The 15153-nt window shown below is 29.1% G+C and overlaps 1 protein-coding gene across 1 annotated transcript; it reads left to right on the top strand.

The window, feature by feature from the left end:
• Nucleotides 1-14368: 14368 nt before the first annotated feature.
• On the top strand, nt 14369-15100 carry LOC111385972 (non-specific lipid-transfer protein A-like). The gene is made up of 2 exons (XM_023010397.1): nt 14369-14772; nt 14845-15100. The coding sequence occupies exons 1-2, from the start codon at nt 14429-14431 to the stop codon at nt 14864-14866; spliced, it is 366 nt and encodes a 121-aa protein (XP_022866165.1). The 5' UTR covers nt 14369-14428; the 3' UTR covers nt 14867-15100.
• Nucleotides 15101-15153: the final 53 nt, after the last annotated feature.

The following is a 15153-nucleotide window of genomic DNA, read 5'->3' as shown; positions in this document are numbered from 1 at the left end:
ATTCAGAAAAATACTCAAAAAGATGACAGACTTATTCTTCAACATCCTTCAAAAGAATTTTCTTTTCAGCATATATTCCTATTAAAAAGGAATAGAAGAAAGTCTTACAACTTTCTGTTGATATTTATCAAAATATTATCAATAGAGATCCTACTTGTGCTCAAACATTCAAAAATATTATTTTCAGAATATATGATAACTTTTATTTCAATGGTTTTGAAATTTGTGAAAGTTATCATAATTTTCATTTCACCCTCAAAGGTAGTTCAATCATTAATGTCATTAATGAAGAAATTTGTCAAATGATTGAATGAAGATTTTTTTCCTCAATATTTATTGATTCAAAAATAGATATTTCTCTTTTTAATAACAGTCTTAAAAGAGTTATTAATCATCTCTTTGAATTCAAAGTCAAAATTCTTAATATTGAATTCTCAACCATTCTTCTTGAATGGATTGCTGAAGAAGAAAAATTCAATGATACTCTTTTTACTAAAGAGTATTTTTCAGCCAAACAAATCATTACTATCTGGAGTATTTTGTCAAGTAATCTTTTAATGTCAGATTTAAATATCTCTTCAAAAGTTTATGGTCCTGAAGAAAAAGAGATCATATTCAAGAATCATGTAAGGGAAATTATTAAAAAATCAGATCAAAATATATTCTTGCTGCAAAGAAAGAGCTCGAAGCAAATATTGATTGTTCAAGATTGCAACTAATGTTTTATGATGAATATTATGTTATTTTTACTAATGAAAAAAAATGGACTCAAACTCAAGTTTCTCTAATTCAAAAAATATTTGATAATAAAATATCAATGTCTCAACAATGCTTTGATAATTTAATCTATCAAAGTGAGGAACCTATTCAAGGACCCGACTTCAATTATGATGATGATGATGAATTATTCAGCTTCAATAATATGTTTGAAGGATAAAATTTCTTTCATCTTCAAAAGGTTCAAAAAGTGATATTCAATCAAGGAGGCAAATTCGTCCACCAAAAGGACAAAATAAAAAATGAAGACTAAAGTTGAGGTTAACTTTTCAAAATGGGAGACAAAGAAAAGCTAATTGAAGACTTCATCATAATTGAAGTTGAGTCCTTCAATGAGTTCTCATTTTGATAGATTAAGTTATCAAAGCATTGTTGAGACGTTGATATTTCATTATCAAATATTTTTTGAATTAGAGAAACTTGAGTTTGAGTCCATTTTTCTTCATTAGTAAAAATAACATAATGTTCATCATAAAACATTAGTTGCAATCTTGAACAATCAATATTTGCTCCGAGCTTTTTCTTTGCAGCAAGAATATATTTTGATCTGATTTTTGTAAGAATTTCTCTTACATGATTCTTGAATACGATCTCTTTTTCTTCAGGACCATAAACTTTTGAAGAGATATTTAAATCTGACATTAAAAGATTACTTGACAAAGTACTCCAGATAGTAATGATTTGTTTGGCTGGTAAATACTCTTCAGTAAAAAGAGTATTATTGTATTTTTCTTCTTCAGCAATCCATTCAGGAAGAATTGTTGAGAATTCAATTTTGAGAATTTTGACTTTGAATTCAAATAGATGATTAATAACTCTTTTGAGAGAGCTATTAAAGAGGAAAATATCTATTTTTGAATCAATATATATTGAGGAAATAAATCTTCATTCAATCATTTAACGAATTTTTTCATTAATGACATTAATGATTGAACTACCTTTGAGGGTAAAATGAAGATTATGATAACTTTCACATGTTTCAAAATCATTGAAATAAAAGTAATCAAATATTTTGAAAATAATATTTTTGAATGTTTGAGCACAAGTAGGATTTCTATTGATAACATTTTGATAAATATCAACAGGAAGTTGTAAGACTTTCTTCATAAAATTTCTTCTATTCCTTTTTAATAGGAATATATGCTGAAAAGAAAATTCTTTTGAAGGATGTTGAAGAATAAGTCTTTCATTTTTCTGAGTATTTTCTGAAATTTTTTGATTAATTTATTACTATTGTAAAAAATTTCTGTAGTAATTTTGAGACATTTTATAATACCCTTATTACTTCTTTCAAAATAAGTAGTAAGAATATTTTCGAGATTATCTTTTTAAAATTTGAAAAGTCTTGTATGAGTTTTGAACTCATAGAATTTTGATTCAGTTCCTAAATATGAATCTGATTGAGAAAATTTACCTTTATTCAAAGAATTTGATTCTTTAATTGAGAAATGTCTGTATCTTGAGAGAGTTTTGTCTTCAAAGGATTTTGAAGAAGATCCTGAAACAATATTTGAATAATCTTTTGTATTCATCTTTCTTTTCCTAATATTCTTTTCAGAAGATAAGTTACGCAAAATAGTTTGATTCTCTTTGAATAAATAGTGTTTTGAGATAAAGATAAGACAAAATATCTTGTCATAAAGAAAATTTTTATTTTGAAATATGTGAAGTTTTGAAAAATTGAAAGATTCTTTTGAGGACCAGTTTTTGTCAATAATTGAAGCAGTAGGGTCAAGAATTGATAAGCATTGACAGTTTTTTTGACTTTTTGGATAGCTAATGTGCACTTGTGACCCCATGGGTCCGGGTTCTCTTGTAATCTTTTGAAAAGAGGAGCACAAATTAACCTTATCTTTTTGATAAAGTCGCCAACATAATTGACGCAACCAAGAAATCTTTGAAAAGAAGATTTGTCTAAGATTTCATCAGAAAAATTTTCAGTAAAATTTAGACTTTTCTGAATTGGAATAACTGAACCATTTTGATTATTATGACCTAAAAATCTTATCTTTGTTGGATATAAAATAATCTTTTTAGCAGAAACTGGTAAACCATTTTTCTTAATTACATGCATGAATAAATTGATGTGTCTGAAATGTTGTTCTATACTTTCAAAAACTATAAGAATATCATCGATGTAAACAATAATGAAATTTGAAAATGGATTGAAAATATCATTCATGATTCTTTTAAAATTCAGAATGAGCATTTTTTTGGACCAAATAGCATAACATTCCATTTGTATTGACGAAAAGGAACATTAAATGCAGTTTTGTACTTATCTTCTTCTTTAATTTGAATCTGCCAGAAACCTGACTTCATATCAAATTTTGAGAAGATAACAGTTTTGAATAATCTATTTAAAAGATCTTTCTTTTGAGGAAGTGGATATCGAATTCATTGCAGAGTAGTATTGAGAGGCTTATAATTGAAAATAAGATGCGGAGCACCTCGTTCAATTTCAACCGAATTATTGACATAGAAAGCTGAGCAACTCCAAGAAGATTTGCTGGGACGAATTAAACATTTGTCAAGTAAATTATTGATTTCCTTAACACAAAATTCTAACAATTCTTTGTTCATTTGAATAAGACGAGATGTTTTAAGAATATTTGATTCATGAAAATCAGAATTGTATGGAAGATAAACCACATGTTTCTTACGATCCCAAAAAGCATTTGGAATAGTAGATCGAATTTCTTTTTTCCATTCATTTTTTAAGATTTGAAATTTTTTCTTGAATTGAAGGATTTCATAATTCTTCAATTCTTTGAAATTTAATTTCTTCTTTGAGAAACATAATATGATTTTTCTTGAAATTGATATTATTAACTATTTTTTAAATTGATGCGTCTTGATCAAAACTCTTTGTAGTTAAACATTTAGAAATAGTTTGAAAATGATAAATTTGAACAATAAAAGGAGTATCAAGAATTACTTCCAAACCCAAATATTTTACAAGATAAAAAATATTTTTGAAATAAATATTTGAATTACAAACATGAACTTTTGAAAGTTTATATTGAATATTGTGTTTCTTATCACCAGCACCATAAAGATGTTCATTAGTTTTTTCAAAATATTTTGTAGGTATCAATCCTTCACGTATACAATTTTGATCAGCTCCAGAATCAATAAGGACTCTAGATGTAAATTTGAATTCTTTGTTGACTACAATAGTGATATTGCAGTATCATTTTTGAAGTTGAGCACGATTAATAACATTAATCATTTCTTCTTCAGATTGAATATTTGAAGGAATAAGAGGATTGAATTATTCACCAAAAGAACTGGAAGATGATGAATAAGAACGAGTTTTTGAGTTTTGTTTCTTGTCTTGAGTTTTGAGAAGAGAATCTTTCATTCTAACATCTTTTATTTGATGTTCAAGAATAGAAATTTGAGATTTCATGACTTCTGATTTTAAATCAGAGCTGGAAGATTTTGATGTTTCAAAACGATTTAAAACATTTTGCATATTGAAAGGTTCAGCTTTTGATTTTGAAGGAAGAATGGAATTAAACTTAGTTTTGAGTTGTGGATCATCAATTTAATCAACAATCTATTTAATAACTTCTTCTGGTTTAGTAAGAACATTTATAATTTTACAACCACAAAATTCTTTACTGTGACTTGTAGAGGATTGAGAATTTGAACTAGATTCAGCATCTGAATCTTCTTGATGTTGATAAACATGTTCTAACTCTGAGTTAGACTCATTATTAGAACTGAAATTTGAATCAATAAGATTGAGAAGTTGAAGCTTAATGTCTTCATCAATTTGAAGATTATTAATCCGTCTTTGAGAGGACACTTATCAGAATAATGCCCAAATTTTTTACATTTCCAGCAAGTAACATTACTTTTTCTTGAAAATCTTTTCTTTTGAAATTTTTTTTAGAATAATTTTTAGAATAAGAAGGTCTTTGAAAATACTTTTCTTTTGAATAAATTTTTCTTTTTGAAAAAATTTTGATTTTTGTTTTTTATGGAGGAATAACTTTCTCAAATCCATATTGTTTACAGAATGATCCAAGTTCTTTTCGACTATCTAATCTTTCTGTTTGCAATTTGGATTTAAGTTAGAGTTCATTACAGAGTGCTAATCTTTCTCTGTTAATGAAACAAATCAATTCTCCATATGAAAGAATATCATATGGAATATTATTGGAATATTTCTTTTTGTTAGAATTTTTGACTCTTTAAGAAAATAATTTTGGAAGTCTAGATAAAAATATTTCTTTTGAATAAGCTTGTTTACAATCTTTTTTGTAAAAATACACGTGTTAAAAATATGTCTTTATACTAGCGAAAATCTAGTAAACTTGAACAACTTAAAGTTAATAAAATACATGAAATTTTTTCTAAAATGTCTGTTGGAGATTTAACAAAATGTTTGATAATACAATAAATTATTGTATTAAAACTATCATTTGAACCATCAGTTTTGAGAGCTTCGATAATTTGAATTTATTCTTGTTCAGAAATATAATTGAATCACAAATTATTTAATTGACCAGCAAAACTTTGAATAATATTGTTTGTAGCTTCAATTGTAGAAAGTCCTTCTTGAATATAGGCATTATAACAAGCACCCATACTATCAAGAATTTCAAAATTTTGATATTTGGTTAAACTATCAATATTTCAAATAGTTATACCGCTTCCAGAGAATGTTGTAGGCATTTTAGCATTTTGTTCGAAAAGTAAATCTGGAAGAGTATTTTTTGGATAATAAGGAGGAATTTTTGAAAATTTTACTTTTTTTCTTGAAGTGTATTGATTTGAAAAATTTCATCATTAATAAATTGAGATTTAATATCGTCAATAATATTGATGTTATTTGAAGTAGAGGAAGATGATATTTTTGATAACTGAGTTGCAAGTTCCTTTAGAACATTAATCTCAGTTTTGAGAGCATTTTTTGGTTTAGCCTCATGCTTGTTTATTAAAACTGGCTCTATTGGCTTGATACCTTTTGAGGAAGATGATATCTCAGTTTCAGAATTTATTTTAATTCTGTTAAGCCGAGAACAGACAGGTTGAAGAACTACATTGGTGTGATTATTTTGAGCTTAAATATTTTTGATATCTTTAACAACAACTTGAGATTCATCAGGTCGTTTTTCAAATATCTTTTTGAAAGGAGAAGCAAGAATTTTAGTACTTCCATGTAGAACCACTATCTCTTGCAAATGAGGATAAGAAGATTGAATATTCTCTCCAAAAGGAATTTTCCAAGTCTTTTGTGGAATATTTGTTGTTTGAATAATTTTTTCTTTCTTAGATCTTGAAGAAATCTTTTCTTTCTTTGAAAAAATAAGTTTTTTGTTAAAAACTTTGAAATATGCCCATTCATAAAAACTTAAATTTTTAGGGAATTCATAAAATTCTTTCCAATGAGATTATCGTTCTTCTTTTGAAAAACTTTGATGAAATATTTTTCGAAAAGTTTTAACATCAGGAGTTAGATCAGTTTTGAATTCATTTCTTCTATTAATTCTAGAAAAAATAACATTTGTTAGATGATCAAGTCTTTCAGTTTGAGAAGAAAACATATCAGAAAAAGTTGGAGATTCAGGTTGTTCTTATTCTTCTTCTTTTTCTGCTTCTTTTTCAGTATATTGAGGTTACGGAATATTTGGAATAAAATCAACACCGGTAAGAGAAGATGTTGAAAATATAGCAGATTGAAAGGAAGTTCTGGGTTTATCTTCATATCTAGAAGAATAAGATCTTCGAAACCTAGAGGAAGATCATTTAAAAATCATTTTGACGTTTCCATCAGGAAAAGTAAGAATTTGATTAGGAATTTTTTGAACAGGAGCAAGAATAGGATTTTGAAAATTTTCAAAATTTCATTCTAGTCCACGAGTTTGAAGATTTCAAGGAATCTTCTTGGGAATCATGGTGTTTGAATGAAAATGATTACATTTAACCAAAAGACTTTCATCTTTAGGAGATGAACGTAAATCACCAATATTGAGTTGAGTATTTACGAGCTTGTAATATATCATGTATATTACAGCAAAAGCATTTGAACGATCATCGAAATCGAGATGTTTTGTTTGAATATGAAGATTTAGAGCATTTAGAATAGCTCCATCATTGAGATTAATTAAAAATTGGGATAACAATTTGAATAAATTAGACAACTTTCTAGATTAGACTCTAGAACGGATAATAATGAATTTTCGAATTTGAGAAGTCTCTTATCTTGAAGAGTTAAGAGAATTGGAATGTCTAACCCAAGTCTAAACAAATGTTTGACAGCAATTTGAACTAATCCAACATGAAGATATTTAAAATTCTTCCTGTGGGATTCAATTGATTCTTTTGAAAATAAATTGATGTATGCATTTTGAGTTTTGATAGATAATGTTTGTTCAAAAGTTTTGATAACATAATTTTGAGTAAAATCAAACTTTTCAATTTCATAGATAGAATTCTTTTCTACCTTTGGAGTTGTCCAGTTATGCAATATTTATTCAATTTGAGCAAGTTGAAGTTCATAACTGTTGAAATCATTTGATGCATATAATGTAGATGTTTGATCAATTTCTTCTTCATTTTGAAAAATATTTGAAATATTTTCAGATCTATTTCTAGACCTCTGAAATCAATTTGAAAAAGAGGACATAATTAAATTCAATAAAATTATAACATTGTAAAAATAGTTAAATAAGATAGACTGATTCTTACCAAACTACAAATAGGACCACCCTAACACGCCTTCCCCGGCTAACAATGGGCTGCCCAACGTCTATTCAGCAGACATCTTGGAATCAAATCAGGTTATCCTATTTGGACAGTGCCTATAGCGATAAACTACTACAACCTCACCTCACTCTCTTATGGCTCTAATACCAAAATGGGCCCAGGTGGAGAAAAGTAGAAGTAAAAATAGATCCAAATTTTGAAAATGAAGATAATTTTATTGATATATGAAAATTGAAATACAAATTTTGAAATAAACTTTGAATTAAACGATTGAAAGATAAAGATAGTAAAAGAATACAAAGATTTCCCAAACTATCAGAGTTGATTTATCGGGAGATAAATCATTCTCAAGATAGTTTGAGAAATCCTTGTATTTTTTTTACCATCTTTATCTTTCAAACGTGTAAATCAAAGTTCATTTCAATATTTGTAATTCAATTTTCATATATCAATAAAATTATCTTCATTTTCAAACATTTGAATCTATTTCCACTTCTATATATATATATATATAGAAGAAGATAATGAAGGTATAGAATCTACCTCATGGTATATCCCAGAACAAATTGAATTCCATTGTCATAATTGAATTTTAAGTGTTATTTTCGATAGACTTTATGATATTTATCAAAAATATCACGAGTGCTAAATAGCTTTGGAAAACTTTAGAGGAAGAATATGGAATTGATGATGCTAGAGTCGATAGATTTAACGCGTTAACCTTTAACAAATATGTTATGGTGGATGAAAAATCTATGATGAACAAATCCATCAATTTCAAGATTTACTACGACATAGAGAAGGAAAAGGGGTCAAGTTTAAGTAAGGACTATAAGGTTTCATGCCTTATAGATAAACTTCCACCTTCTTGGTCAAACTTTGCTAAAAGTCTTAGACATAAACAAGGGATTTTAACATTGAACCAAATATTCAATTCTTTGAGAATAAAAAAAATATCATAAAAATCGTATCGACAAAGTTGATGAATCGCATGCTAATATGAACTTGGTAGAAAATTCAAAACCCTACTAACTCCTCAAAGCAATTTAAGTCTCGAGGTAATAAGTTTAAGAAAACTTTCACTGTCATAAAAAAATTCCCAATCTAAGAATAACTACACTAAGGATAACAAAGGCTAAGAGAAGAAGTAGCAAGGGCCATGTTATGTATGTGGAAGAACCAACCATCTTTCTCGAGATTGCTACTACAAAAGGACTAAGAAGTACAACCATAAGGACAAATTCTAAAAGGATCAAGCAAACATGTTGAGGGAAGTTGGACATTCCATTAGGTGTGAATCATCAACATCTTTAGTCAATGGTGGTTAGATTCTGGAGCAAATGTTCATGTCTGTTTTGATAAGAGTTTGTTTAAATCTTATTAGATTTCAAGCGGAGGAAGTGTAACTTTGGGAAATGACTCGATTGCTTTTGTATTGGGAATTGGAAGTGTCGAGATTAAAATGATCTCCAGGAAAAGTTTAATTTTAGCTCAAGTTCACCATGTTCTAGAAATTAGAAGAAATTTAGTTAGTGGATCACTTTTAGTTCAAGAAGGTTTTAAACTTGTAATGAAGTCAAATAATGTTGTTATAACAAAAAACAATGTTTTTGTTGGGAAAGATTATATTAGTAATGGATTGTTTAAATCGAATATTATTGAAAATCCTTATCATGATTCTTCCATAGTTTTTAGTATTGAAGTTAGTTATTTGTGGCATGAAAGATTGGGTCACATTAGCAATATGAAGATCAAGAAACTTATGGATCTAATCTTGATTCTAAAATCTCACGTTGCTAATGATAAGTGTGTAGTATGTGTACAAGCCAAACAAACTAAGAAACCTCTCAAATATGTTAGAAGGGATACAAACCTCTTAAAATTGATTCATAGTGATGTTTGTGATTCTAATAAATCGCCAACACGAGCTAGTAATAAATATTTTGCAATACTTATATATGACTATTATAAGTATTGCTATATTTATTTATTGAAAATGAAGGATGAAGTCTATGATAAGTTCAAAATCTATGAAGCGAAGGTCAAAAATCAATTAGAACGTAAGATAAAAATTTTGATGTCTGATAGAGGAGAAGAATATATTGGGAATAATTTTAAGGATTACTGTGAGGATAATGGTATAATACACGAAGTGGCACCTCTTTATTCATCACAATTCAGTGGTATTGCATAAAAGAAGAATAGAGCTTTAATGGATATGGTAAATGCTATACACATAAGTTCTGGAACACTTGAAAACTTATGGGGTGAAGTTATCCTAATTTCTTGTTACATATTGAATCGAGTAACTGTTAAGGACAATATTAAAACTCCATACGAGCTATGAAAAAAGAGATCTCCAAGGTTAGATTTTTTAAAAGTATGGGGGTGTTTGACAAAGGTAATTATACCTGATCCTATAAGAAAGAAAATAGGACCAAAAACTATGGATGTTGTTTTCATAGAATATACTCAAAATAGTAGTACAAAGAGGTTCTTGATTATAAATTCTGAAGTGACATTAAAAATAATACTATCATTGAAACTAGAGATGCTACTTATTTTGAAAATGTTTTCCCTTTTGAGATTGCAATTTCAAATGAACCCTCAACTTTTAAGAAAGTGTTTTTTAAATATTATTCCATCTAGTTCATCTTTACATGAACTTAGGAGAGTAAAAGGACTAGGAAAGAGAAATCATTTGGAGAAGAATTCTTTACATATCCAGTTGAAGGTGAACCTGAAACATATAAAGATAATATGATCTCTAGTGATGGATCTTATTGGAAAGAAGCTATTAATGATGAGTACGAGTCAATTATACAATATAATACTTGAATTTTATGTGATTTACCTCAAGGTAATAAAGCAATAGGATGTAAGTAGGTATTTAAAAGGAAATTGAAACCTGATGGAAGTATAGATAAATATAAAGTTAGGTTAGTAGCTAAAAGATTTACCCAAAAGGAGTTGATTATTTTGATACATATTCGCATCTTGCTAGAACAACTACTATTAGGACATTGTTAGCATTAAACAGTATTCATAAATTGATCATTCATGAAATGGACGCTAAGAATGCATTTTTGGATAGTAATTTGACTGAAGAGATATATATGGAACAACCAGAAGAATTTAAAGTCAAAGGAGAAGAACATAAATCATATAAATTAATGAAATATATAGACTAAAGTAAGCTCCTAAACAGTATCATAAGAAGTTCAATAGAGTTATACTAAATTATAGATTTAAAATTAATACACATGATAAGTATGTATATTGCAAAGAAGATAACAACGAGAATTTGATACTTTATTTATATGTAGATGACATATTAATACTTGGGACAAATTTATGATTTGTCAATGATGTGAAGCTTATATAATTTTGGGAATAAAGTTAAGGAAAACATCTGAAGAAATTTCACTAAATCAATCTAATGCTATTAAAAAGATGTTGGAAAAATTTGAGCATTATGACAATAAACTAGTTTCCACTCCATATGATTCAAATGTACACTTGAAGAAGAATTTAGATAAACCAACTTTGCGATTTGAATATTCTCAAATTATTAGATCTTTATTGTACATAGCAAATAGGACAAGACCTGATATAGCCTTTGCTATTAGGAGACTTAATAGATATACTAGCAATCCAAGTAAAGAACATTGGAATACTCTAGAGAGAGTGCTTAAATATCTCCGAAATACATTAGATTATTCTATAAACTATAGAAGTTTTCTAAATGTTATTGAAAGATATAGCGATGCAAACTGAATAGCTAATAATGCAGATATTAAGTCTATGACTGGATAAATATATACATGCTAGGTGGTGCTACCATATCTTGGGTTTCAAAGTGATAAACTCTAATCTCCAGGAGTACTTTAGAGTCAGAGTTAATAGCATTGGATACAACATGTACTAATGCCGAGTGGTTTACAGATTTATTATTAGATATACCATTAATAAGTAAGTAAATTCTAGCTATTTCAATACATTGTGACTGTAGAGCAGTAATAAAGCTTGTAAATCAAACTCAATCAAATAAAAAGATTAATAGACACATTCAAGCATGACTTAAGTCAGTTAAAACCTTACTTAAGAGAAATGTCATTTCTCTCAATTTCGTGAGATCTAAAAAGAATTTATCGGAAACTTAACCAAAAATTTACCCAAAAAGAGTGTTAATGAATCATGGAGGTGGATGGGTTTAAACCCGTAAGGGAGCTACCTTCCAAAGTAACCCAACCTTTGTGATTGGAGATCCCATGAAGAAGGTTCAATGTGGTAGGAACAACCTGCACTGGCTGACTCGTGATAGCACTATATAATTTGTACTCATCCTTATGGCGATAGTGTTATGATTGTGACGTTAGAAAGTGTTTAACCCTAAATGAGTACTGATGGGAAAATTCTCGCTAGGTGTGGGTCATATGCACCTTTGGAGGACTCACCTATATAAGAGTTATGAGGTCGTGATTATGCGATTGGACTATTCCCTAGTGACTCTTACTAGAATCAAGACGAGCACATGACCATTAACAGCGTTACCCGTTATGAACTGAGTTTAAATCGATACTGTCTGTAGAACAACTAAAGTTTGGTCGAAGGGATCTAATTCAAGGCATAGTCCATTATGGCTTACTCAAATGAAAATTGTTATCATTAAGTAAGGTTCAAATTCAAAAGACATCTCCACTTATTACACAGTATAATATTGCCACAATATAAATATGTATATAATTATTTTGAAAGTTTTAAAACTTGTGGGGAATTGTTGAGAATAAAATTTAAAACTTTCAAATTAACATTTAAATTTCAAGTTTTTAGTTTTCATTTTTTAGTTTTTGTTTCTAATTTTTAGATTCTATACAAAAAACTAATCTCATTATTATATTTGTAACGTATGTTGAATTTGATTAATTTTTAACAGAAGAGAGTCAAATTTTTCTACTATAAAAGGAGGTGGATTTTTCATTGTTTTACACACAACAAATTAAACACTTGAAAATACTTTCTAGTCTTTTCATATTACTCTCTAATCATTTTATATTCTTTTCTTCTATAAATTTTGGCAATTGATAAGAGTTTGTTCTTTCTTTTCCTGTGATCGTGCCTAGAGAAGGAGAATCTGCTGCGAGTTATGAGAGTTTTATCTTGGAGTCATACAGTGCCAAAAATACCCGCACGAGGGGGGCCACACAACTTTAGAACAACGTTTATTGCAACTTTCTTAAGCCAAGCTTTTCTAACTCTATTCTCCTTTTTTTTTATTTGACTCATGCTTATAATTGATGGTTCATTACACAAATCACGTTATTTTACAACATAATTTGCACATTTAGAGTTTGCAGTGCAAATTTCAAGTTTACAATTGAAACTTCGAGTTCTAGTGCAAGTTTTGAGTTTGCATTGCAAATTTCGAGTTTGAAATACATAGCACGACCTGGTAGTAATTACAAAATAGGTTCATATTAAATATTGTCCAAATGCACTACTAAATCATTGTTTCGAGATGTTTTACGTATTGTGCCACATTTAATAAGCACGTTACTTCTCAATACATTTCATAGTCTTCTTTCAAGGATGCTAAAATTGTACAAAAGTCAAACCATAATTGATTAACCACAAAAAATAAGAATAAATCACAAAGAATAGCATAACCTAGTTAAGATCAACACCACTCATAAATGTAAAAGAATGTGGTGTTTTAAATGCATTTAAAGTATTTTCATAATCATCGAAAAACTATAGCATCTAAAAAAAAACCCTTCCACTGAGCAATAAACTACTTAATAAATATTTTTGATTTCATAGAAAATTCAGAATTTAATTGAATGAAAAATAACTTTCATATTTTTATAAATGTATTTTTATCATCAAATAAAAAATATTTTTAACTAAATGAAAACTAATTTACTTTATATACTGAAAAATCAAGAATATTGCAGGGATCAATATGCATTTGGAGTCCCCACACGCTCACGTACCGTAGGAACATAAAACTAATTTACTTTATATACTGAAAAATCAAGAATATTGCAGGGATCAATATGCATTTGGAGTACCCACACGCTCACGTACGCTGGGAACACATTTTGATTTTTTTTCCTTTTTTTTTTCTTTTAAATAAAAGAGGCGCGTGTAATACAACTACAAGTGTACTAAGCCTTAAAGGGGACGTTTCATACAATTTTTCTTTTTATTCCCCTAATTTTAATATTTTGAGTTCATTTTTGTTGTCAGAATTCAAAAATACTATAGCTTCAAAGACCCTTTGTGGGATGACTGTATGCCAAAATTGGTGTTTCTTGCCTTATCAATACAAATTTTGTTGTATTTTCTTGAGAGAATTTTATCCTTCCGCTTTCATGTCCAAGGAATTAAGGGAGTTTTATTTGGCTATAGTTGGTGGGAACTTCTCCCTTTAACCCATTTCATGCTACAATGATCGGGTTAACCATGCCCGTTTCCAACACGACATATTAAGCCTCTGTTTGACAACCATTATTTGAAAAAAATTAGAGTTTTGAACAGTGATTTTTAGGAGATTGTGTGATTAAAAGGGAGAAAAAAGTTTTGAGTTTACGTGCAGAATATTTTATTATATAAATGTGTAGTTGAAAATAAGTGTGTAAAAAAAGATTTAAAAATAATGATTATCAAACAAGGGCTAAATGCCGTGGCATTTTGCAATTTCATTTTCAGGTGGTAAAGAAACCCCAAATGGCAATGAAATTTCAGTTGAAGCATCCACCCAAAAGAACAAGGCTCATGACAATTGCATGGTCTGTCCACTTGGGGATTTTAAGCAAACAAGCAACTGATAGCAAGCCTATATACATCTCCTCTGCCCAAGCAAAAACAGTGTTACTTACAACTGAAAATCCTTTGAACATTTGCTCTTAACTTTCTTGAAAGAGCAAAAATGGCTCTACTACTCGAAATTCTATCCATCTTTGTACTGTTAGTGTTAAGGCCAGCCACGGCCGCTGCACCTTCATGCTCGACTGTCACTGCGAAACTGACCTCGTGCGTATCATACATTGACGACCAATCTGCACAACCAACAAGTGACTGCTGTGCAGGAGTGAAGAGTATTCTTGCACAAGCAACGTCAAAACCAGATAAAATAGCTACCTGCAACTGCATAAAATCGGCCTTAGCCATTGTGGGAAACAAGGTTGATACCGGACGAGTTTCTAGCCTTCCTAAGCAATGTGGGATGTCTGTTAATCTTCCTCCAATTGATAAAAACTATGACTGTTCCAAGTAAGTTTACTGCTCTTGATCTCTTCGTTCCTCAACTCGCCATAAATCTGACTTCTGGTTTTTTGTATGCAGGATTTCTTGGTATTTCCCGTGAGTGTTTGCGGAATAATTTTATGCTCTAATCCGAATAAAATTGAGAACCTAATTATGGAATAATGACAGCTATGTTTGGATAATTAAATCATCAGCAAAGTTTATAATGCACTGAGATGTTCTGCACGTCCAGTTTTTTCAAGATTTGTGTCACAATATTGTAAAATAAAAAGTATGGTATTAAAAGTTGGACAGTCATTTCAGCGAATAATATGACTTGATCGATCGACTAGTACACATTTTGAAAATCGTAACTTTTGGAAACTTCGGGAATAGTTTAGAGATGTC

The sequence above is a fragment of the Olea europaea genome, chromosome 3 (genome assembly GCF_002742605.1).
Source record: "Olea europaea var. sylvestris chromosome 3, O_europaea_v1, whole genome shotgun sequence".
NCBI lineage: Eukaryota > Viridiplantae > Streptophyta > Magnoliopsida > Lamiales > Oleaceae > Olea > Olea europaea.
Note: the sequence above shows the minus strand (reverse complement) of the source record. Positions and strands in the feature narration are given on the sequence as shown.